Source organism: Silurus meridionalis, chromosome 17 (assembly GCF_014805685.1).
Source record: "Silurus meridionalis isolate SWU-2019-XX chromosome 17, ASM1480568v1, whole genome shotgun sequence".
Classification (NCBI taxonomy): domain Eukaryota; kingdom Metazoa; phylum Chordata; class Actinopteri; order Siluriformes; family Siluridae; genus Silurus; species Silurus meridionalis.
Window position 1 is genome coordinate 17,254,213 of NC_060900.1, and position 25,529 is coordinate 17,279,741.

Here is a 25,529-nt window from a genome sequence, read left to right on the forward strand (position 1 = left end):
CCTCTTTCTGGGGTACTTAGTTGCGCACATTTGAAACCACAGCCCAAATCACATTGAACTCAACTAATGATGAGAAAACAGGTAATTTAATCAGGTTTTTATCTTGGGGAGATATTCATTATTATTCTAATATCACTGATCAGTGCAGTTTTTTAACTGCTAACTTTTAGGTTACATTTTTTCGTGTACCGAAAGAGTGCGGAGGATAAAAAGATTTCACGACCTGATTTTGACAGGAAGTGACTGAGACACAAAGAAGTAGGCACTTGACTGAGCACAAATTTGTGTTTAAGTTTTTAAGAATCACATAAAATTTTGCAAATGAAACTACAAGCTACAGTTTTCAACAACAAAGATGGACCAAGGTTTTGCAGATTTGCTTGAAGGTGCATTTTCAGGTAAGAATTATTAATTTGTCAGTTTTGTAGCATTTGTCAAAATAAATTGTATTTATTTATTTTATTCCAAATTTTTTTTTTTAGAAAATATTTTATCTAAAAGCCTTAACGACAAACTGTAAAAGGTTTTACAAAGGATGAGCATCCAAATCGAAGATGAATCCGATTAATAAAATGCTCTTAGCTCTTATTTATAAGTATTTGTATAATCAAACCACAGTACTGACTGTATTTATTGTGCACATTTTTGTCTTCTTCAGAAATTAACATAGATTTTCAGCAACTTCAATCAGATGAAGGCACTAACACATCTCAAACACAGCTAGTTATTGATGAGGACGAAGATGATATGAACGGTGCTAGTAAATGGCTGACATCAGAGCAAAGCTTAGTTGAGACTCATGTTTATGAACAGGATACAAATGAAGAGAGCTCTGATAGCAGTGACAGTGAGTCAAGTAATTCATTTGCCATCCACCCCGTGTCTACTATTTGCCTCTCTCATGAAATTGATAGCGATCCAGTTTTAAACACGATGATTACAGAACAACAACTTCACTACAAAGCTGGCGAGTTTACTGCAGAGGAAGAAAACATGCAAAGTGACTTAGCAGCAGGTGTTTCTGTGCCCAGCATGAAGGAAGATGTAAAATTGCTCACAGAGGAGGAAGATACAGAGACATTTAACGTGGAATATCAGCAGCAGACATTGCCTCAAACACCAGAAGAAACGTCTTCCCAGTCAGAAGAAGATTTACAAGAGAACAATATCACAAAAGAACAGTCTTCTCAATGTGAATCTGTTGGTAATGAGGATGAACCTTTTCTTGCAATGAGTCCTAATATTGCACACAAATACGATGTCAGAGATGAGATAAAGGATTTTACAGAGGAAGACCAAGAACAGATCGAGGAAAGCCTTGCAGATTATCCCTCTGATTTATCACACAGTGAAACTGAAGAGTCTGCTGAAAATGTTACACTTCACGATCACTGCACAGAGAGTGTTACGGAATTGTCAAATGCAGAAAGGGTAAACAAAGATTATCCTGCCCAGCATACTAATTCGGGGATTAAGGGCCTGGTGGCGGAGATGATCTCAGCAGACACTGATCAGTCTTCACAGAGAGGAAAGTTTAATGAAGAGGATGTCCAGGAATCTTTAACAAAGGATAAAAACACAGAGACAATTCAAGACACCATGAATGTGGAGGATACTGAATATATAAGTAATGTTAACAATCAAGCAGACTGCATCAGTGACAGTAGCAGTGATGATGATCATGGCCCAAACCAGGAAGAAACTAATTTCATATCATTGGTGGAGCAGGAAGAGGAAATAAATTACGTTACACAGCATAACTACTCATCAGGGGACATGGAGATGATGGATAATAATATTGAGCACATATGTTCAGATATGGGGGACAAGGAATGCAACAGTCCTGAGAACCAGAATATGAGACTTTTATTATTTTGTGATGTTGAGGAAAAAGGCTTCACAAGCACAAACCCCATTTCATATGATGAAGAATCAATGACAGGACCTACAGAGTTACACTGTAGCACAGCATCAGTCAAATCAAACACAGACATAAAAAACTCTGACAAATCATCTTCAGAGGCTTTCGACAATGTAGACAATGCCAAAAATTTAATGAGTGAGGGTTTGTGGTCAGCACTGCTGATGAATGAAGACAATCTGCGCTTGGATGAATATGACTGGGGCTTGACTGGCGATTCAGTTGAGATAAATTCTGGTGAAGGAGAAAACGAAGAGTACACAGAAGATGCCATGAATGAGTTCAGCACTGATGATGATGATGATGATGATGAGGGGACTGAGCGGGACTGGGAGCAGGAGAAAACAAGAATTGAGGCATTTTATCGATTCTATGGTGAGCAGACTGAACCAGAGGAACAAGTGGGTAAGTGTCTATTTCTGTTCTCCATTATCTTTCCAAGGTTAATACATTTGTGAATAAGACTGCAAGTAAGTAAGTTCTATTTATTTTTACTTTTTTATTCTCTTTAGGCAGAAACCATAAGGTTACCTTTTGTTTAGATAATGAATCTTCTGAATATGATGAAGAAGATTCTGACAGGTATGGACCTTTTCCTCCTACTTCATTGCCATATCAGTGCACCCAATTTGTAGATTTGGTAAGAGTGCATGCTTATGGAATGTTCATTGCTCAAGGGTTCTTTGAATTCTAGTTCTCCCTCTTTAAAATCCTCTCTTGTTGGATTATACATATAACTTTAAAGGCTTCTTTTAGAGGAACAAAAAAAGAACTCCTGATTTTTATAAAAGAGATTGCATGTTCACCTAATTGGCCTTGTTCCTCATCTCTTAGCACTGAAGAGGAACTGGATTCAGATCTCAACACACCAGACCTCAACACATTGAAACCAGAGGTATTTAGTATGATGTCTCTAAAACAATAGATTATAACCATGTCATGTTCTAAAGTTTAAGTGTTTATGTTTGTGTTGTAGTATCAGAGTGAGTCAGATGACCCACTGGAGAAGCCTTATTATCCTGAGAGGTCAAGGAAGCAACCAAAGGAACAGCAACCTGTGTGTGCAGCAGTAAAACAGCATCCGCCAAAGAACAGGGTAAAAGTCAGTGCTGTTGTGATCTGTTTAACTTTAAACAAAGAATGAGCGCAATTCAAGTCTTTGTTTGGGCCTATTGTGTCTGAGGGAGAGAAATACAAATACACATGTAGCACAATTGCCAGATTTGACAGCAGTGCTTTAAAATTTTATAATCTTTAATGAATAAAACAATGAAGTAATGAAGTTTTGTGTTGAAGGTTTTTATACGAGATACCACAGTAATTTTCCAATGCTTCAATTTATCGTAAATTTTTAGTTTATCACCTGCAATATAACAGCAAAAAATTAACTGGCTCAGTCTCATTTTCTATTTTAAAACTCATTCCCTCAATGACCACTCTTTATTTCACACTCTTTAAATTAATGAAACAAAAATTTCCAAACCTATTTTTAATAAACTGAAAGATTTTGAAGACTGTGCCATGTTGGAACACCTGCAAAAAGCTGACACTGTTTCTGTTATTATTTTTAGTGCAACTTTAGTTATGACTGACACGCCGACAAAACACCGCATGCATTAGCACATTAGCTACTTTCAAATAATTCACTTGTTCAGTTGCTTATCAAATTGTTTCTATTGCAGTGTTTCGCCATGCTGAAATCCACCCTAGCATTTGTTCTGCTGACAGCAATAGGTATCGTTTCATACTGGTGGGCAACAGAAGATCTGGAGTGGAGTCACGGACATGACACCTCAATGCTATGAAAACAATAAGGATGAATAGTATCCACAGATATTTAACCTGGTACCTTTTTTGTATAGGTGTTCATAAGGAGCAAGAGATGTTCTCTAAATGTTATATGTGATTTATTAAAGTTTGTAAAACAGGCAGCAGACAAAAATCTATTTAAATCTGACCAACTTTATTTGCTGTAACATTGCAGACTTCCAACATGCTCTACAAAAACCCTTTTGAATAGTACAAAAAGATCTTTTTTTCGTCTCACCACAAAGTAACAACTCGGGCATGTTTTTTTTGTCATCAGTTTGGGCATCAAGGGAAAGATTTTAGCTGAATGCAAGAATGTTTTTATAATTTATTTCCTCTACTGGCATAGAATCCTGTATTGCCATTATCAATTGAGTCAAATTCCTCTAAACATGCCATGCATTTAGTGTACTCATTTATACTTTAACAAAAATATTTTGGGGGTCTTTAATAAAGCAGTATGAGTAGTCGTGCCATTAAAAAAGAGCCAATATCTATCTCATGTGGATTGAAGCTGTGATACGTTTCTTGCTCCTGCACTGCCAATTCACACCAATAGCTCTCCATAGCTTCATCTTCTTTAAAGATTTACATATATGTTCAAGCTAATAATGTTGCTTTTGCCTCATGTGGAATGTTGGTATACATCACAAGCTGCCAATTAATGCCTACGCCTGTTAACCATTACATTTTACAGTTTTTTTAAACAATAAATATCACAAATGTAGTTGTTAATTAATTAACCTTCGATGAAATATTAACCACATTGGAATTTCCAAAGGCATGGTGATGCTTATGGACTCTCAAGTTAATGATTATAATAAACATTTAATTGAATGTAAAATGTAAACATTTGTATTGTAAAAACTCCTGTAAATGTATCAATAAAAATAAAGTTCATGCTAAGTTTATAAATATATTGCAGATGGAAGTAAAAATGTGTAAATGTAAATCGTGCTCAGAAGTGCTCTCTCTGCATCTTTGGTTGGGGTCATCTTTTGTTGTTGTTGTTGTTGTTTTATTTTCTTTTTTGTTTAAAAGCAACAGTTTCCATTAAATATGTCACACAATTTCATACATTGCTGTTATGTATGTTTATCATTACAGTCCCTTATGTTTTTCTATAAAAGAAATAAAAAATAAATTAAATAAGAGCAAAAGCAGGCATACTATCATTAATTATTATTGTGTATGTACAATTAATAAGTAAAGTGCTTCTAATATTGCCTTGGTAATAAGCATTGGTACCATATCTATACTACATTAGTACAAACAAATCACACATGAGACTTATAACTCATGCCAAAACCTGCTCACATGAAAACTCAGTTTTGTAAGTGTGCAAACAAGGCAGATTTCTTAATTTAAGAGGCCACAAAGTATTACATTTCTTTGTTGAAGACACTCTTGTGCCAAAGCAGTATGATAATTTTGAACATGATATAGCCATACCAAATAACAAGTGTCCATTGAGTGCATCATATTCATTGGGTTCCAAATGTGTTAATTTTTTTTAATTCCTCATGCATTAATGACAATGAAAAACTTTGATTAAGTTTTTGTTGATATTATCCACTCAGGATCTGAAGGCTCTTGTTGCGATTTGAAGGCTCTTTTAGGCTTTTTTTTTTACTTCAGACCTGGCCAGCCCCTGTCTCCGAATGCCACTTCTCCTGTAAATGATAAAGGTGAAGGAGCACCAGGTGTGTAAAGCTCTGAGTCTGTGTCTGATTCCCCTTCAGCCAGGTAAGGTCTGATGCGAGTGCAGAACACCACTCCTCTTCCTCCCCCAAACAGTCCAAGATTCACTGGAGGAAGCAAATCTTCCTCCTTGGTTTGTGAGATACTGAAGCCACTGAATGAGCGGTCTAACTCCTCATGGTCCACTGAAGGAATGGACAGAGACGTGTCGCTGTCAACACCTGTGTTTGGCCGTGTGCGTCTGTGTCGCCTTTGGCGTCCGCATTCTCCACTTTCATGTGTTGGTGGGGGTGGAATGCGGTACAGAGACGGATCATCAGTACCTGGAGATGCCCCACGGCTATTATTCCAAAGAGGTACATTAAGTGGTTGCTCGTTCTGCTGATCCCAGGATGTAGATGGGCGGCACATGCTGTTGACAGGCATCCCAGTTGGGCTGGGTTCTGGGCTCTTCTTTTCCTCCTGCTCGTCCTGCACCTTCTCGCTCTTGTCTTCTGGGCTGTGGTAAGGTGGTGCTGGATCAGCCATCTTGAAGCCCAGCAAAGCCTCAGTTTCAGAGCGTGGAATACCCATGCGTGTGGTGTATACATTCACCAAGAAGTCTAGTTTGCGGTCCATCGCAACCACCTGCATGGCCAAAAGTTGTTCTTAGCTCTCTTAATACACTAACATATAGAAACTGCCCTCTAGGTTCTATTACCAATAATCATAAAAATTTATATATGTAACACATGGAACATTACCTGAGTCTCCATCCTGACAAATCGGCCCATCATGCTGGGGTCATTTTCCTGAGCGGTCTCACTCTTGGGTTTCTCCTTTTCCCCTGATGATACTCCCTTCCCCACTATCTGGTCCACCCTGACAATTCATGAAACAATCTCTTCTATCTAGCGCTAAGATAATGTAATCTTTCTTACAAAAATACAATGTACGTATAATAAAGTCAAAGAAACATTAACGAAGGGTCCTAAGTATTAAAAAAAAGATGCAAATGTTTAGGAATATGCATTGAATCATGCACTGTTGGGTATATGGAAGACAATAATGGTCCCTGGATGACTTTGCAATTTTCTTTGTTTATTTTCTTTCTTTTTTTTGAATGAGACATGCAAAATAATACTGCACTGTTTACCATTATCATGCTCTCTAGGTCACACACATCAGACTAAAAGGGTTAGTACCCCAGTCTTTGCAAGAGCAAGATCTGAGAAAGTATTAGACCATGATCTGCATTCCAATAGCATTTTATTGTGCTCTCATTGCTTTCCATTGCTATAAGGAGGGGTGGGGTGAGATCAGTGGTTAAAATACACCACGTGGACTTTTTTTGTTTTGTTTTGTTGTCTTTAAGATTTAGGAATATAATTAGCTACACACTTTAGGAGTTGAATTTGCCAGAAGCTTTTGAAACTGGTTTATCCCACTGGTGTAGTTCATTATAGACCAAAAAAGTAAATTTTTGACTAAACCTCTAAATAACTTTTGGCGATTTGCAAACAATCTGATGCCACACATATCACACAAAACTGTGACCAGTCTATAAACATTAGCCAGCTTACTATATAGTCTAAAACATTAACATTACTGAGTGTGTAACAATGAGAAAAGTGTGGGAATTCCCTATGTTAGTATTTTCTTGGTCTGATTTAGTTATACGCTATTTCCCATGTATAATTGAATGTTGACATACTGTAGTTAGTTCTCTAGTCAACAAATTTATGTTCATCATTATACTAATTTCTCACACACATGAATACAAATGTTTAAAATGCAAAATATTACACAACATCTACTGTATATATAAATTAGTCTTTACCTGCAGCAAAGCCTAAGAAAATGACCACTGACATGAAGTTGACTATTAAGCATAGAACAACATTTTTCTATTGAAATACTTTTTCCATGTATATTATAAGATTTATTATAGCCAATTAGATATTATTTATTCAAAGATTTGGAAAAGGAAATCCTGTATCCCATTCAAAGGAAAATGCATCTCTGACGAATTTTGTAAAGCCTTGTGTAGTTTATATGGTGAATATAGTTTAGCTGGACAGTTTGCTGGTATCTGGTTAATGATATTATATTCCTTGTCCTCTGTAACAGTCTAAGCAAGTTTAATAACTATTCCACTTTAAATTAGTTTGATGCTAGGTATTCAATAATGCTGTCAAAGTACAAAGTATAGTCACAAACCACTTAATTTTGCAAGACAGCAAGCTACCAATATAGCTAGTCAAATAGGTGATATAAAAGGAAAATGCATCCCCTACATTCACTCTTTTGCTGCAGGTGTTTAATCTGTCAAAGTTGACAAGGTCACATGGAAAACAATATTGCAATGCAGAAAGATCCAACCAGCTGAGTAGTGATTTATTAACTGTACATAATGCCAGTCATGTCACTAGCAACACTTTTAAAAAATGTATTTAAAAAGAGTGCAAATGAAGAATGTTTAAAAAATATTACCTGGTACCATGCCTTATGATGCTTCATGCTTTACTGATTCTATTGTTAATGGTTGGCTTGATTGTCCTTTTCAAATGCAAGAATGGCATGCATAAATGTATTAGTCCCCCACTATTTAGAGTATATGCTCACTGGTGTGAGTACATAATTATTGGACAGCATTTACATGGTTTTATATTGCTGTTAAAACAGCAGCTATAAAATGTGTATAACTAATAACAGACATTTGAATAATATAGTCACAATTAAAGAACAGGATACTGAACTAGTTCATTAGAATTAAGTTGGGTAGTAAGCACTGCAATGCTGTTCAATAATGGGCAAACTGGAAACTCTGCGCCTTTTGATTACGTACTTCTTATGGCGAGGGGTCGAAGGGGGTGGGGGGCCCACAATCAAATCAATCCTGCCAAAGTACATAGAGAAGAAATGGGGCAAAGCATCATGAAGCAACACATGGACACCAATCACAGTGCTCCACAGAGAACCAATGGCAAATAAGTGAGAATATATTCCATGCCCACATTTGTCATGACACACAGGCAATGGTATCAGCTGTTGGAATATATTTTATATGTGTGGAACAATGGTTTGATTTCACAACATATATGAATCTTATTTGAGAGAGAAATATGAGTGTTGACTCACATCAGAATTATGGAATGTGAGAAGAAAATAAAAAGGAAAGAACTGGAGATATGAAACTTCAATTCATTCTTGCACAATCATTTGTTTTTAAAGGTGCACGGGTGCTCGGAGTTCTGTGCCACTGAAGTGTAGCACTGGGGGTGTTTAAATGGTAGCAGAAATATTACATTGTGTAACCACAAGAGGGCACTGTTACTGGAAATTAAAAAACGTGTTAATGTGTATTAAAAAAGCATGTGTTCAAGACATCTCAAAAGTATGAACCCAGTTGTTATGTGAAAGTAAATGCAACTGTGATTGGACATTAGTCTTGCCTGGACTGCAGGTTCTTGATACGAGACAGCATGTCCAGATGGCCTGCTGAATACTGCTCAATCACATCCATTACATCATATGGCCTCAAGCTCTCTTTAAACCTCCTCTTAGACACCAGGAAACGCATGATACTGAGAGCAAGACAAGCACATCTACTAAGTTAAAAGAGCAATATCGAGAGAAGTGGTTCCACTAGATTTGATATAAAAAATATACATTCATATAATACTATAGTACTATCAGACATACAATTAATACTATTTCGAGACCAATATTTTTTTTTTTAAAGATGATTGCAGTAAATCATAATCATGCAGAAAAGCAAACAATTTGCACACCAAAGACATCAGCTGTGCATTTGTAAAAAGTAAAAAATATACAATCCCCTAAAAGTCTAATATGCTGCTTTAAACCAAAGACATCTGGGTTTGAGATCATTAGATGAATATGAGATTATTAGAGTTTTTGTTTTCATTTTCTGATACTTGTGTCTAGATATATATAAAAAAAAAAAAAGTAGAACTTGACAACCTTTTTTTTTTGGATCCACCCTTTTTTTTTAAGTGATCAGAAATATTGTAAGTGATTAACAGGTGTTTCTTGTTCAGTTACGCCATGTTAATGTGATTGCTTAAACAATTAATAACTCTGAATGTCTACTTTTGGTTTCATGGTACAGTATAGCAAAAACAAATGTATTTTTAACAGTCAGAAACGGGATTGTATATTTTATTGTTTGATGTTTATTAAAACCGATATCTATTATACTAACTAGTTTTGTCAATGTCTCACTGTTCAGTGGACAAAAAACATAAATAATGCTTTATACTATAAACCTTATATTATAACTTTAAAAATAGAAGCTGTAAGCCGAGTAGCTTTAAAGTAAGTCAAGGTGAATTAACATCAAGTGCAGTACCGTTTGCATAATTCAGATACAAATATTTACTAAACTGGTAAGTGAACATCTTCAGAAACATTATAAAAAGACAGTCCACGTGGCCGTCTCCTACCAGATTGCCCTTATAGTTGCTTTCAGTGCAGGAGACATATCTTGCATAAATTCATACGTTCTATCATCGCCAAAGTCCTCAGGAAGACTCGCTTCTATAACACACAAATCCACAAACTCTCTTAAAAACTTTTTCACTTATATTCATCAGACTTTCCACATGAGTAGTGATTCAGTTAGTATTTTTCAGTATTAGGCAGTAATCTTAAAAACACAGATTTCATCATTATAGTTATTATTTAATAGCTTTGTATGTTACATAATTATCTTTTAGGTGTTATTTTTTTTAAGCAGAAAAGTTTGACATGCTTCATTGTTCTCATCCTAAGAATAATTGCATTATTAACCATGCACAAAACACTTACCTGACACACTGAACAATTAACCACACTGTGCACATAAAAAGACTCACAGCAAGGCAGATTTAGACTCCAGCAGGTTCTACACTACTACTAGCGGGCATGTTACAGTGGTAGAAAATGTAGCAAGATTTGTTTTATGTCATATGAATTAAGCTATAATTGTGAATCATATAAATCATATTGCATGAGTCATATGAATTATGCATCCAATTCAAATGACATAATAGTCAGTGAATCATTGATAAAATCACTGATTATTTTAAACAACTAAATGTGTTTTCTATAGAAGCAGAGAGAAATCCTCATGCAGGTAAATGCAAAAAATTTGGGGGGGTGGGAGTAGGAAAAAGACAAAATATATTTGTTTGCAACACATTCGGTCATAAAAACACATTCATCACAGAATGTATTGTTGCATAATACCCCAAAAAGAGACATAATCATTAAGGTAATTGATTATTAAGAATTCTGCAGATGTGCATATTCAGGCTTTTAAGCTATTACTTCACTACCAGCTACTACCATTGGCCTTTAGAAGCCTTGGTTGGTGAGATGCAGGAATCAGCAGAGTTTATGACAGAGGGTGTTGCATGGAAAGCAAATCTTTTTAAGGCAAGCTGCAACTCAGTAATTAAAAAGCCATTTTTAGACATGCACACTTTTCCTTTCCTCAGCTGCACCTAGCTGAGCTTGTGTTATTGTGTCTTAACATAGAAGCACAACCCTAAAAAACATGATTTGTCTTACTGATCAACCCCTCAATTGCTGCCAAAATGTGGAGAGAGAGAAATGGGAAAGAAATGGTTAAAAGTTTCAGATGAAAATGGCTTAAAGAACCACATGTCAATCATAAGTTGCAGATATTATGTGGCTAATTATTGCCCTTTATGAATGGACACATCATGATTAAATGATGTCATGGCTTTGATGCTGAACGTGAACATATTGGGCCATGTTTTTTTTCTTTAATTATTCAATCAAGTGCAGAAATCTATTAACTCCCCAAAACATTAACATTCGAGGCAGTGATTAACTAAAAAAGCAGTTGCAGTTACTGTGTATATCTATACTTTTTTTTTTTTAGAGCAAACTGCAATATCATCTCGATACTTTCTGGATCATATTTTTGGATCACAGCCTAACCTGGAGAACTCTTCTTTCCGATGTCTTCATCCTGCATCTCAATCAGCACTTTTTCAGTGAAGAGAAATGAGAAAGGAAGCGATGAGAGTGTAGACTGTAAGCAGGAAGATATGAAATATAAAATATTTTTTTTCTTCAAAAGCTGTTCACTACATGGCATGAAGATGCAAAGAACTTATCTAGTGGAGGGGAGCTATCAAAAATCCTGTAAATTGCATATGGATCTGTAGAGTCAAGGAAAACTTTTATGTTATGGTAATAATTAAGCCTTAACTCGTTTTTTTTTTTTATAAAACATATGCTGACTAACAGGCTATATCTAATGCCATGCTTTAAATATGACAGATCTGGGAAAAGGCTCTGACAGCTAGATCTGTGCCCGTCAATACAACCTGTGCTTATTCAACACATAGTCCACATATTAAAGTAATATAGGTGGGTGTAAAGGTGTATGTTTGCCTGCATGAGTAATTACTGTGCGTATTTTATAAGAACAAAAAAAATTCTGACCTTCTGAGGCCCGACCCTCTTTCATCTTAAAGGAGTGTTTGGAGCGGTTTCGCTCAGTGAAGCTCCAGCTCTTTGGAACTTTGCTAGGACTTTCTGGTGCTCCATCGTCAGCTCCAGGTGATTTGGTTTCCTTTCCCCCTGCACTCTTAGAGGGGCTGGTGAATGCTTTTTCTTTAATGCTTGGCTTCCGGCTGTGGAGGAAGCATTTTCGGGGTATACAAGTAAAACAGAAGCAAAAGGATAATAGAATTATTAGATATTGATGATATTCATTGACAGTACACTGCTGAACAATTTGCACATTTGTTACTGTGAAAAAGATTGTTTGATAAAAAATATTATTAATAAAGAATACATGAAAATTTCAGTTTCAGCTTAGTTTAGAAGGACATTTAGAAATAAGAAGCAAAAAAAATTAAATAATGTGCATGAATGTGCATGAAATAAATAAAAGTTGTATTGTCAGAAAGTAAGTATCTTTTCATTTCCTTTCAGTGTCAATAGTCACATTACTTCATGATATATTTATACAATTACAAAATCATTTACTTTAAAAAACTTTATAAAACCATATAAACACCAAATGGCATTGAAACATTTCAGCTAACTCTGTTTTCCTACTTCTATCCTATCCTATTCTTTTTTTTTTTTTACATTATAAGAACAACAATCACAATAAAAAGGGAAAAAAATTTGTTATTATTCTTAACATTTATGCCATGCACTATACAGCCCCCACATGCTGCCACAGCCATGTACAATGCAGCAGAAAAGAAAGCACAAAAGACGTCATGCGCTTTATAACATGCTGAAAGTGTTTGTATGCAGAGCATGCTGGAAGTATGTGCTCTACAGTCTTCGTTTTAGATTGTATGTTAAGTCTGTGAAGAAATAATAGGCATTATGTAAAAGAAAAGGGAACAAAGAACAGTCTAACTTATGTATTTAACACATTGATCAGGTGCAAGATTATCAAACTTGCCTTATATAAATTACCACTCAAATTTGATTTGTGCCAAGTACTTTCAGAAACTATGCTAAACTGTGGGGAAGCTTTGTGCAAAGCCTGAAAAGCTAACGACGATAACACAAAAATAGTTTAATTTTATGCTTTTATTTATTTCTAAAATAAAATGATTCTTTTTTGGGGGGGTTGTTGTGGCAGAAATTGACAAATAAATTGAAATGTCATTTGGACATGAAAAGTACAGATGAAATCGTGTCATTTGTTGCAGGCCGCACCTTGCAGTAGAGTGCTAGCTTTTAATAAAGCTTCCTGCAATGGATAAATGGTAGGCGCCATGGTCTAATGACACAGACACTATCTGTATTTTGCATAGCTTTTGCGTAGATTCCAAATACAGGTTTGGCCTGAGATGGGTTTGGAGGAAATCGTTAATGTTTGAGTGAATATTGGGATTTACTTTTTACACATATGTTACTAAGCCAAGACAATACACAAAACCCTATTGGGCAACTTTCAGACTGTTCAAAAAATCTCTTGAAATGGTCAGGCTGTGCTACAAGCATCTCTCTTGCATTTTCTATCTCTGTTTGTCTATTTATCCTTATAACAGTCCCTTTCTGGCTTCAATGAAAGCTTGGTTTGATTTTGATCACATCGACAGCTCTCTGGTTTTCATGTTGGTCTTTTTTACCATATCAGAGCAGACACACTATTGACAACAACAAGAGCATTCAACTAAATTAAACTATTTTAAACTATTTTATTTATCTGCGAAAATGGCACTTGACATTTTTTACATTATAAAGAATAAAATTGAAGGTACGAATTTGGAAACAGGGTCAGAAATGAGAAATTATAGACAGAGAAAAGACACAGATCCAAGTGCTGGAGAGAAATCCGGACGTGCAGATGTTAGTATCTGTGTGCTACGGTACCTATTGCTTCTTGGGCAACACCCACAGAGGGTGTCTTTGTGTGAAATCTCACTACAGCAAGTGTGGTTCAGTGGGTGGTGAGAGACACAAGAAATTGTACAAGGAATAGTCAAAATGGTGGAGGCCATAATTAAGAGATAATTAATTGAGAAGACAATTCCACTTGGAAATATGAGCTGCACTTAATCTTACAGTACAGTATTTTACAGAGTAGTCACTTGGCAAACATATGCAGTTCGAAGATAAATTTAGGAATCTCAGTTACTTTTGTACACTTACAAAAACGAGGTATTGAGATAAGCTGTTTAATGTGTTGTACCTTGTAAATACATGAAGCAGTACTGTAAAATAAAGTGCTACTAAACTACATCTATATAATTGTGAATAACAGATATCCAGAGAAAATGCATGGACTTTGCATTCCCTTAAAGAATAATGCTGGTGCACAGAACTCCCAAAAAATCTGTGACATGAATGATTTTGTTATGAGTGGTTTTTGGGAATTCACATTCAAAAATCTTTTAAACCTTTAGTTATGTAACCAACCTGGGAGGACCTTCAGGATGTGAATCCTTCCTTTGGTTAAAAAAATTGAGACACACACATTAATAAAGTTCTGACTAATTAAGGAATCATCAATAATAACAATAAAATCACTAACGAAAAACAGATCCATATCTCATATATACTACATAAGTATTATAGTAGGAAAAATGTGTCACTCCAACCTGAATCCAGACTTGCCCTTCAGACTGCGCAAGAGGTCCAACTGATTGAGAGGTGGGATCAGTCTAAGGAAACAAGTTCACAGAGTACACACTTATTTAAGTACATTTGCTATTTTTATTGTGTCTGGTGCAAACTAAATATAAATTTCATATACTACCTGTCAAAAATTTCTTTCAAATTTATTTATTTGTTTCTACTATTTTATTTTATTAAATAATACTGAATAGATTCACTGGATAAAAAGTGTTAAATAAATTGAAACATCCTAAGTTTTCCTTTTTTTTAAATGTGTATGTTCTCAGCATTTTCTCAATCAGTTTTACTTCAAGGTCCAAAACAGATGGAGATCATCATTGAATGAAAACTACATTGTTATAATTACACATGAATAAAAATGTACATTTACACTTGTCTTTATCAAAGGTCTGTGTACTTACAGTAGTCATTCTATTTAAGTACCAGAAATACAAGCAACAGTATTGTAAAAAAAAAAAAAAAAAAGGTGAATAAAAGGAATGATGAAAAATATAAAAAAAAAAAAATTGAACTATGCCTGGAAGTTGAGTCATGTCAACATTTCACCACTCATCCGAGCAGCATCTATAGTCAGCGTGAGGAAGCTGCTCAGATGAGTAGAGAATTGTTTTGATCCGACCAGACAGAAGTTAAGTTGACATGACTCAACTTCCGAATTACCGCATCTGGTTGACTGAAAATCTTCACAGACACATTCCTAAAAGATGATAAAATAATAAAAAAAATTGTGTTTTTAATTGTCAGATACACAATACTAAAGCAACTTTTTTTTTTGCTTCTTTGTATATCACAAAATGAAATCATACATGAACTGAAACAGAAACACAATCCAGTAAATCAGTTTTTGAAGACAGGACAACAATTAACCTACTGAGACAAAGCTAATCAATGCACACATGTCCTGCTTTTTATCTTTAGGGATAGCATTGGGATGATAATCTAAAAGTATAATAGATATTGTGAGAATAGGATTGTCCTGCATTAAATATCACAGATTATGACAAGATCATGGGCAAGCAAAAGGTTTCCCGTCTGTAAATCTTGTACCAAACATGATTTAACATTCAATTTCAACACATGGTAAGCAAACCTATAAATGAGTCCTGAAGACTAAGCTAACTTTACACTGGAATGATTAAATTAATTTAAATAATGTATTTAACTGTTTGGGGGCTTGGGGTGTGAACACAGTATTCCTGTGATTAACAAATAAAATTGCTGTGGGATTGCTTTGGGCATAGCATTTTCCATCTAATATACATTAATAAGCTACATAGTCAGTGAGAACAAAACATAAACATGAGTCACTTTTAGGATTGGTATCTTCCATTTCTGACAATAAAAAGACATCTTATTGATTTCTAAATTATTATAATCACATTACCAGATTTTGTTTTCTGTTAATAAGAGAAAAAAATTTGTGAACATTAAAAAGACTTCTCTAGAAATTTGACTGGGACTGTGTGTAATTTATATATAGTGAATTCCTGTGACTTATTCTATTTAGTAAAATATGTCCACTTGATGGCCATCTTGGCAGTTTTCCCAGACAAGACTAGGCTCCTATCTGTTTGAAAGGGACTAAACCCATAAACATGAATCAAATCGATGAGGTGGTCTTTTAGACATGACTATTAAAATGTTGTAAGCAACATGTGATTTATAAGTTCATTAAATATAGAGCAAAGTGTTTTGTATCTGTGCATACATTACTAAAAGAATCTGGTATGATGATTCCAGGAATTTACTTTAATGACAGACCTGATACAAAATACAACTTCCATGCTGAACAGTACATGCTGCCCATTGCTGCATTCATATTTTATGAACTGGCATCTCTCTCAAATCAGACTATTTCTGGTTGTAATCAGTGGATATTAGCTTCAGTCATCAAAAAATTCCAACAACCTGTAACCTTTCAAACCTTTTCCTTCTTCTAAGGACATTATGATACAATTATGTAGCATCCTGGTTTAAAAAATGCTGGTGGAGTGGGGGTTTGGTGGAAGGCTTTGTGCAGTTACACACATATTTTTTCATGTTATTGCACTTATTGAATTTGTAGACTTAAAAAGTGACAGAAGTAGACAGAAGTGCTAAATCTACTAAGGGCTCAGACTGCAACACCTGTGTTTTTAATCACAGCCTTGCACTCTCACTCTTATATGTGCCTCTTTCCCTTTCTTTCTCTCTCTCTCTCTCTCTCTCTCTCTCTCTCGGTGTGTGTGCGTGTGTGTGTGTGTGTGTGTGTGTGTGTGTGTGTGTGTGTGTGTGTGTGTGTGTGTGTGTGTGCTATTTTTTAACAATTACTCTAGATTCTATTTCGGTAGATAGCCCTGAAGACACCCAAGAAACTATGAAGATTAAACCAAGCTGTATTCAAGGAGGTGCTCAGTAAATACAGAGAATAAATCTTCTCTCTCTTCCATTAACCTACACTCAAGCACCATACAGTAATAGCTGCATCAAAAATTCACAGAATAACTGCAACAGAAATCACAGCCACATAAAAATAAAATGATAAGAAAAAAACACATTAGTGTCTGCAGGATTCGGATTTGTATGAGGAAGAGGTCATCACTCCTAAATTGATTATTGTGGACAAAACCAGAACAGCAGTATAATCTAGTTACCCACTGTGTCTGGTTCTAATACACTGGAAAAGGTCAAATCAGCCACACTCTTTATGTCTACTTAGTTTGGATTAGAGGTGATGACAATGGAAGCATTTCCTAAGGTCACTTTAAATATTTGTGCAATGCTGTAAAAACATTTTGATGCTCCTTTTTATTACAGACCTTCATAACTCTATATAATATACTTGGCTGGCAAAACTCTGTCCAGCCTTGTAATGCCCATGGTTCCATATCTTTATAAACTATGACTTCCTGTTAGATTGACTATCTAGTTATCATGCTAAGTTAACAGACCAGCTGAGAGAGTGAACTAACAAAAATTTGTGCACAGACATTTCTTTAAGAATTCCACCAATGGCTACAATGCACATTAAGGCTCTCTGCCAAGCACATGCCTTTGACTTCTGTCTTGTAAGTTTATGTTAAGCTTGTATATTTATGTCTGTTTGGCAATCGCATGCCATCTTGCCAGCTTTATATTTACTGATTTAGTATTTGTATTTGCCAAATGCTTGCTCTTTAACCTGCCTCATGATTAATGCCTACCCCTACGGGTTGTCTGCCAAATTAGTTTAGATTTTTTTTCCTTTATAGCATGGATTGTAGTTATATCTATCAGGTTGTAATGAGTTTATCTGCAGCGTTTTCTAAATGTAATTCATTACAGCAGCTACACCTCATAATATATTTAAAAAAAAATGGTATAACATTGGGGAAAAATTCAGGGTACCACATAATCAGAAAATCTTATATCATGAATATTTTTATTATTATTATTATTACACTTCAAACTACAGTAAAATGACAAATGCTAATAAAACCAATACCTCAAATTCATATCTTAAAAGTAGAATTGGCTAGCATGTTTCTGGTGGTGAAAGAGAGAATGTTTGCTGTGCGAGCTCAGTGAAAACTTCCCATTATAGTTAAATGAATGTAGGCATTATTGCAGAATGCGCTTTTCTTTCGTAAGGCCTATTATACATTATTAGTGGTATGCTAGAAATGCTATATTTATAGATGAATAGGTGAGAATGAAATAACAGAAATGCATTGCAGTACCTGTACATTGGAACAGACACTGTCTGTTCGTAAAAATCCCAGGTTGATAGCAGGTCCGTTCGAGAGAGGTTTGTTGCATAAAATCTCCAGGCAGCCTGAAGACAAAAAATATATTATAATTTCTAATTAAAATTGGTGAAAAGTTTTATAAAATAGGCACACTATTTAAAACCTGTTTTTATGTGTTATAACAAAAAAAAAAAAAGCAAGGACAGGAAAGATAGTCAGGGTTGAGAGTAAAATGGATAAAGTTAATAAAAAGCAGTCAAAATTATGCTTTAGAAGACAAACAAAACAATGAAACAAACCAAGTGAAACCTTGCACATTGAGGGGCACTGGAGTGGTTCAAACCTGAGAATCTGACTATGTTCAAAAGGCCAGACCTCAATCTGTTTGACAACCTCTAGAAAGAATTTGAATATTGCTGTTCCCCAATTGGATCCAACAGAGATTAATCAATTTACCAAGAGAAATTGGCAAAAAATGTCTCCAGAGGTGCAAAGCAGATAGAAGATTTTCAGTCCCAGGTTGTAAAACTACAATATGTGGAAATGTTCAAGGGTGATGAATATTTATGCCAGGCACTGTAGCATAAAGCATTAAGCCCATTCAGGCAAAACTAATGTTGCATGAATGAGATAAGAGTACACACTGTAATTTAAGAGAATAATTGAAAATGGTAATGAGGCTAACAGTCCAAATGCATTACATTTATTTCCATACATTTGATTATTGGCAATGACTTGATGTTTTATGTATGTTTCTTTAAGTATATTACATGGTGGAGTGTTGGGAAAATAAACATTCCAAACCCTCAGCACAACCATAATATAATTCTAGTATTGCAGTTGTACAGGATCAGTGTCCCCGCTCAAGGTAGAAATGATAAACCCTAAAGCCCCCAATATATTCAATTTAGGTCTGCAGCTGTGTCCTACTTGTGTTGTGTGAGATGTGATTTACTTGAATAAGGCTTGCAGCAGGGTTCCTCCGTTTCTCAAAATGCTTCTGTCTGTGCTGCTCCTGGACCTTCAGAGCAAAGCCTGAGCCCAGAATACCCTGGAAGAGTGTGTGGCAGATTGGGATTGGATAAAAAGCTTTCTGTAGAAGGAAAATAACTTGATATGTGGAAACTTATTTTTTTAGGTAGTGTTGTGAACTTACTGCTGGCAGAGCAAAGAAAGCTACGCCAATCAAGCTGAAGGTTGCAGCGATTAGGCGGCCATTCCATGTAACAGGAAACTTGTCTCCATATCCGATAGTGGTTAAAGTAATCTGAGTATAAAGTAATGTTTAACATAATACCACATGATAGCATTGTTTATTTGGTTATTGTTTATTTAATTATGATCAAAATCTTTATTAAATCAGTTTGTTTTTAATAACATATTATGTAAGATATTTGTAATTTATTGCATATATACATTGTAACTTCAAACATTACTCTTTGTGTGAACTTGATCACTTTCTTTTTAACAGTGAGCCTGCTTCCCATTTTCACATTAGTGGTCAATAGCATTTCTAGTCAATTCTGACAGTAATGGGATAGATTTTCTCAGCTATCCCCATCCCTCATGAGAGTCTACAATCTCATTAGTCAACACCGGTGCTGTAGTGCTCGAAGGCACAAAGGCCTGGGCTGATGTTAGCAGCTATGATACTCACCAGCCCCCACCAGAGAGCATCAGCATAGGTCTCAAACATCTCTGCATTATTATCCTTTTCGACTGAGTACACCAAAAAAGAGGCCAGGATGAGACAGAGGAAGCCTATATACCATGCAGTAATGAGCTCCTATGAAAATAGACACAGCACATGTTTACTATAATAGATACAGTCTGTTTCTGTTACAATAAAGTACAATATTACATCAGACTCTAAACGTTTCACATGTTAACAAACGTTTTTATATGGTGTTCAACAATAGCACAATTCTGAGTTCCTTAAAAGTGCATTACATCACAGCACTGGTAAAATCTCAAATCTTTTTAATGATTTTATTTAAACAGCAGCATTGACAGCAATGCTGACTAAAATTCAAATCACAGGTTTATATTAATACAAACATTATGATACATTATCAATTCTAAAGAAACAGCTCATTCACAGTCACTTGTATGGTAAACTCTTCATGTAATCTATAAACAAAAAATAGATAAATTATAATTGTCACAATAGTGACTTCGACAAAAACAGGGGTTTATATGAAATGCTGAAAGAAGTCTACACTGTCAGCTTTTCTTAACATTTATTATGGTTTTTTTACTAAGGCACTTTCTACGTTTTTGGTACTTGCCAATTTTTTTGGACTTTTTAAAGTCGAGAGAGAGGAAAAAGCATCCAGCATGGACCTGTTACTTCCAAACCAACAGAAGGCACCCTCCTTTGACTTCTGAATTGCTTTTTCTACTGCATGTGCAATTTCCATTTTTGATCTTTGTAAAACAAAAGCACATGGATGTTTCAGTGTTTACCAAGTCTTAGCAAAACTTACATGTTTGTAAGTTCTGAGCTGTGAATTGTTTGTATTGTTTGTTGTGTATGTCCCTTGCCCTGTATTTGTTCATGACAACAATATTGTAAATAGCATGTATGTTACCATCACACACCGAATGATACTGTCATTAATATAGTCAAATAAGTGGTAGTCGTTCAGACCACATCATAAGCATGTCACAGAATATAAAATAGTTTTATTAGTGTAAGGCAGAGAAATTTAATTACAGTTTACTGTAGTTTGAAATTATTTAATTTACAGTTCACTCTCCCCTGATTTATCATTGTGGCGAGAATCATTTGCTTTCCTACTGGCAATATGCAAACGTTTACTATCTTGGTGATGGCTATGAACATTTCATTCCATGTCACTTATAAATACAAGCAAGCACACACCTTGCTATGTGCATAGACCACAGATCCCAGTAGTTTCCATGTACCAGCTCTGCGGTCCATGCGCAGCATCCTGAGGATCTGTAGGAACCGGAGACTGCGAATGGCTGAAGTGGCGAACACATTGCCCTGTGAGCCAGCAGCCAGCACAGATACAGAGGCAAACAGCACCATGATGTCTGCACAGAAACAGTCTTAATCATGTTTCATGCCCGCACAGCAACTGGTGATTGCACCAATGGTAAAATATAGGATACTGATTAAGGAAGGGCAATTCAAGGAGCTCTTGTAATCAGTTTTCTCTTTGTTAATAAAAATCTTGTAGCTATGGCAGAACCATTTCCCATTCATTTGCAGGGGGTCACCTGGAGTACCGCCATGCTAAAAAAAACAACAGCTAAAAGAACCCCTTATAAAATTTGTAATTGTCATAATGGGAATTGTGTTGATTTAATTGGAAACTGTGATGGTCCCTGTGGTTGCCTTCTATTGGCAGGATGTTATGACTAGTGGATATTATTAAGAACAAATAGAAGATTTTTAGCAACATGTTGATCGGATATTGGTATCTACTGGACACCTACAGGGACCATTAGGCATCCAGGTTATAATAAGTATGAATAATAAAAAAACATGTTTTAATGGTTAAAAGCTAATTGTTACTAATGATGTAGTGGCAACTATTAGAATTTTAGAGGTGATATCTATTGTTTTTTTATATAGCAGGTACTGTATGTGAACAACATTTCCCAGTTCAAAGACAAAAAAATAATCTCTCTATTCTTCCCATTTATTAAGATTCATGAACAGGAAACAAGTCTGCATTTGAAACCTGTCTGTCAACGACTGTCTCTTAGTGTGAGGAAATGAGACAACTTGAATTGAGAGGGCAAGTAAACAGCCATTAGTCTGCTGTGGTTATTATTCTACTGACATCTCCAGTGTCTGCGTTCAGAGCATGCCAAACAGCTTTGCACTTCTGTTTTCCTGAAAATGCAAGCAAGGCCCATTTTTTCTGTCTCAGGAGAAAAGAGCAAAAGAAAAAGAATGTGGAGGCAGGGGACTGGTGGCAGTGAAGTGAAGATGCAGACGTCTAATGTTCTCGTGCAATAACAACTGGCCTCACCTATAACACAAAAGGGCTTGCGAGCGAATTTTAGCCTTCCTCTCCATCCTCTGTAGCGACAGCAGCATCCAGCAGCCCAGAGCCGCACTATATACTCCACACCGAACACCACGATGGTCACAATTTCCTGGGAAGATGTGAAAGCATATCATATTACCAATAAAATCCCACAGCTCATCAGTGGTGGCAGGAATATAGGAGAAATAGAAGAAAAGGGCTGGGGAGGATCTACTTTATTGCTATAAATTATAAATGAGGCAGAAAGTGCAGTAATTCCCAGACCCCTAACAGCAGATTTTGACATTTTAAAAAAATCAATCTGTTACATATTTACAGTACAAGATTCAAGCTGAAGAATAGTTAGAAATGTTGTCTCTTTTGTCATTTCTTCTATTGGGTGTCAGCATAATAGTATCTAATAGCATAATTAAAATTGATACGTTGTAACTTGAGCTTGAAGTGTCTTATGATATTTATGTAAAGTTTTTTTTGTTTGTTTCATTTTAAAGTATTGCATTAAATTACATTTCATTTTAAAGTATTACATTAAAGTACATTTTCGTTAACTACCAGGGATGGGTGGTATAAATATAGGCTACTGCTCTTTCAAAGAAAAAGGAACCCAATATTTTCTTGAATTTTTGGTATAATTATAAAACTTATTTTTTCAGCTGAAAATTTTCACTCACTGCCATTGACAAATCAAAGCTGAAATACCAGTTAGCTTGAAACTTATAAAAATTACAGCGTGACAAACACCTTTTTTAGTACCTCTGTTGGACCAACCAGCACTCTGCCCACTAAGTCTCCAGCATCATTAAAGACCCCTGCAACCCCTCTCACAACACGTTTCCCCTCCTGCTGTCTGGGAAACAATTCAGGAGCATTCACACCAGGACCACCAGGTTTTTAAATAGCTTCTTCTCTCAGGCTGTAAAGATCATGAACACACTGTGCCCCTGCACAAGCAACTCACATTATTACCTACCTCTCTTTCCCACGTTATTGGAAGAAAAACTAAAAGTAGACACACTAAACACATAGTGTCCAATTAAATTACAAATGACACGATAAATTTACATATAACACAACTGTAAGTTTAGTTTTGGTTTCTGTTTACTGTGATTTTCAAGGTAACGTACCATGAATTCAGTAGTGCATTATGCACAAAAAAAATTTGATTACAAATCAAAAAGATATCTTTGTACGCTTCTTTAGATTTGTCCCACAGCATTTTGATTATGCCATCAATTAAACAATGTGATAGAATGCATTTCTCAACCTTAAGAGTTTTATAATCAGGCTACTGATGTACTGTATGTTAGATATTAGCCATCAGATCAAAAATCATGATTAGTCATCAGTCATCACTGAACTATTCAGTGACAGTAACAGATAGAAAGTGACTGTAAGTCTAGCCCCAATTAATTAAGAAGCAATCAAGAAATAATTAAATATCAATTTTTAATTCAATTATATTAATTATATTGTATTTTGTAAAGAAAATCCCTTTTGTGTATTGCTGCTACAGAAACAGCTAAGGTTAAGAGCAGCCCTTCTAACAGAAAAGACCTCAGCCCTCACAGGATCCATGCTGTGTATGTTCACAGCATTTAACACTAGATAACATGTCTTGTCTGTCACCTATTGGAGTGTGTTACTGTAGCTGATAAAAAGAAATAGATGTGAAAAGATGAAATGATGGAAAAAGTTTTAATGTGAAAGTGTCTGTTTCAGTGCAACAATGAAAGTTCATGTTAACATACTTACCAGAATGTACAAGGCATTTTCTGAGCTGTTTTTGAACTCCTTGATAGTAGCAAACACAGAGAGGACAAGGCAGGAGAACACCAGCAGGAAGCTGAAATAGCAAGAAAAAAATTAAATGTGTTTAATTTGGGTATTTGGGTGAAAACTATTTTTCATGATTTAGGTCTTTAGAGCAGTGACAGATCAGTTTTAGATCATTCTTGGTCCCTAAAAGTGGAAAGACTTTGACTCTGCTTCAGGTTGAAAATGTTTCAGGTTGGCATATTTTCATAAAAAAAGGTTTGAGACATAATACGGTTATGCATTATATATATGCATTGTGAGTAAGCTCTGCTACTGGAAGACAGGTAATGTATATTTTTCAGGCTGTGTGACATTTAAAAAGTGGATGATTCTCTTGCGGTGCCTCCTACTGCTTATATAGTTTTCTTCTCATTCTATGTTATTTAGAAACAAAATTATGTCTGATTTTGCTTTGCCTGCATTGAAAGATCAGTTTGGATATTTTCTCTTGCCAAGTGTAGTACAGCTTAAAAGCTCAACAAATCATAACTGAAATAAAGCCAAAGTGGCTTTGATGCAATCAGTAGTGAGGTGTCAGATTCAGTATGTTTTAGAGCAATGACAACTCAGCAAGATCCATACAGACTCTTTTGTCAAACAGTGAGATAGATAGAGAGAGAGAGAGAGAGAGAGAGAGAGAGAGAGAGAGAGAGAGAGAGAGAAAGAGATGAAAATAAAGGGAGATAGAAGGAAAGAGCAAGAGAGAGGCACTTCTGAAGAGCATGCAGAAAGAACAAATTACAGAATTGCAGAATGAACAAAAATGTAGTACTGCTTAAATGTAAACTTCAGGCAGATCAAACCACTTTGTCAATGTTGATTATTAAAAGTGCTATATAACTAAAATTGAATTGATTTAAAATCACAATGGCTTGGCAAACCTTTAAAACAGGATTTCATAGAGAAGAGTAACTCAATTTACAGCAGGTTCAGCTAATGAAAGCTCAATTTTCCTATGTCCTCATAGGATATGATCCACAGGGTGTCCCAAAAGTCTTCAAACAGAGTGGAAATGAAGAGTTATTTTTTTTAAAGCAAAATACACTGACCAGGCATAACATTACAACCAGTGAAGTGAATAACACTGGTTATCTCGTCATTATGGCACCTGCTACTCGGTGAGATTTATATTAGGCAGTAAGTGAATATTTTGTCCTTAAAATTGATGTGTAAGGAGCAGGAAAAATGGGCAAGCATAATGATTTGAGCGAGTTTGACAAGGGCCATATTATGATGGCTAGACGACTGGGTCAGATATACATGGGGAATGAAGGGTGGTCCATGTGGTCTGATCCAAAAGACGAGCTCCTGCAGCTCAAATTGCTGAAGAAGTTGATGCTTTTAATGCTCGACGGGTCAGAATGGTTTTGGCAGCAAAAAGGGGGACTAACAAATTATTAGGCAGATGGTCATAATGTTATG

The 25,529-nt window shown here is 35.6% G+C and overlaps 2 protein-coding genes across 9 annotated transcripts in view; one reads left to right on the forward strand and one right to left on the reverse strand.

The window, feature by feature from the left end:
* On the forward strand, positions 1-4,890 carry si:dkey-183p4.10 (dentin sialophosphoprotein). Of its 3 annotated transcripts, none has more exons than XM_046871319.1 (7): positions 1-81; positions 237-398; positions 659-2,326; positions 2,434-2,503; positions 2,756-2,816; positions 2,898-3,023; positions 3,604-4,890. In XM_046871319.1, the coding sequence occupies exons 2-7, from the start codon at positions 356-358 to the stop codon at positions 3,724-3,726; spliced, it is 2,091 nt and encodes a 696-aa protein (XP_046727275.1). In that variant the 5' UTR covers positions 1-81; positions 237-355; the 3' UTR covers positions 3,727-4,890. The 3 variants fall into 3 exon arrangements, with proteins under 3 accessions (XP_046727275.1, XP_046727274.1, XP_046727276.1); XM_046871318.1 differs by having other exon boundaries at positions 6-81; positions 171-398; XM_046871320.1 differs by having other exon boundaries at positions 6-398; positions 2,898-3,017.
* Positions 3,868-25,529, reverse strand: part of kcnq2a (potassium voltage-gated channel, KQT-like subfamily, member 2a) — a 27,243-nt gene continuing 5,581 nt past the window's right edge. The window contains exons 2-19 of one of the 6 annotated variants that reach the window (XM_046871312.1): positions 24,045-24,135; positions 22,275-22,401; positions 21,152-21,327; positions 19,925-20,053; positions 19,424-19,534; positions 19,223-19,318; positions 18,259-18,353; positions 14,524-14,586; positions 14,342-14,371; positions 13,796-13,846; positions 11,894-12,084; positions 11,384-11,431; positions 10,988-11,005; positions 9,880-9,973; positions 8,866-8,997; positions 8,259-8,309; positions 6,175-6,292; positions 3,868-6,058 (exon numbers count right to left, since the gene is read on the reverse strand). In XM_046871312.1, coding sequence (XP_046727268.1) covers positions 5,360-6,058; positions 6,175-6,292; positions 8,259-8,309; positions 8,866-8,997; positions 9,880-9,973; positions 10,988-11,005; positions 11,384-11,431; positions 11,894-12,084; positions 13,796-13,846; positions 14,342-14,371; positions 14,524-14,586; positions 18,259-18,353; positions 19,223-19,318; positions 19,424-19,534; positions 19,925-20,053; positions 21,152-21,327; positions 22,275-22,401; positions 24,045-24,135 — 2,320 coding nt within the window. In that variant the 3' untranslated portion in view covers positions 3,868-5,359. The remainder of the gene's footprint in view (positions 6,059-6,174; positions 6,293-8,258; positions 8,310-8,865; positions 8,998-9,879; positions 9,974-10,987; positions 11,006-11,383; positions 11,432-11,893; positions 12,085-13,795; positions 13,847-14,341; positions 14,372-14,523; positions 14,587-18,258; positions 18,354-19,222; positions 19,319-19,423; positions 19,535-19,924; positions 20,054-21,151; positions 21,328-22,274; positions 22,402-24,044; positions 24,136-25,529) is intronic. The other 5 variants (XM_046871314.1, XM_046871313.1, XM_046871315.1 and 2 more) reach the window with 5 other exon arrangements.

Bases quoted from the DNA above. Each gene is read 5' to 3' on its own strand.
- si:dkey-183p4.10 (XM_046871319.1), top strand. From the start codon at position 356: ATGGACCAAGGTTTTGCAGATTTGCTTGAAGGTGCATTTTCAG. The intron at 2,327-2,433 runs GTAAGTGTCTAT...TATTCTCTTTAG, and splicing joins TGAACCAGAGGAACAAGTGG to GCAGAAACCATAAGGTTACC. The intron at 2,817-2,897 runs GTATTTAGTATG...TTTGTGTTGTAG, and splicing joins TCAACACATTGAAACCAGAG to TATCAGAGTGAGTCAGATGA.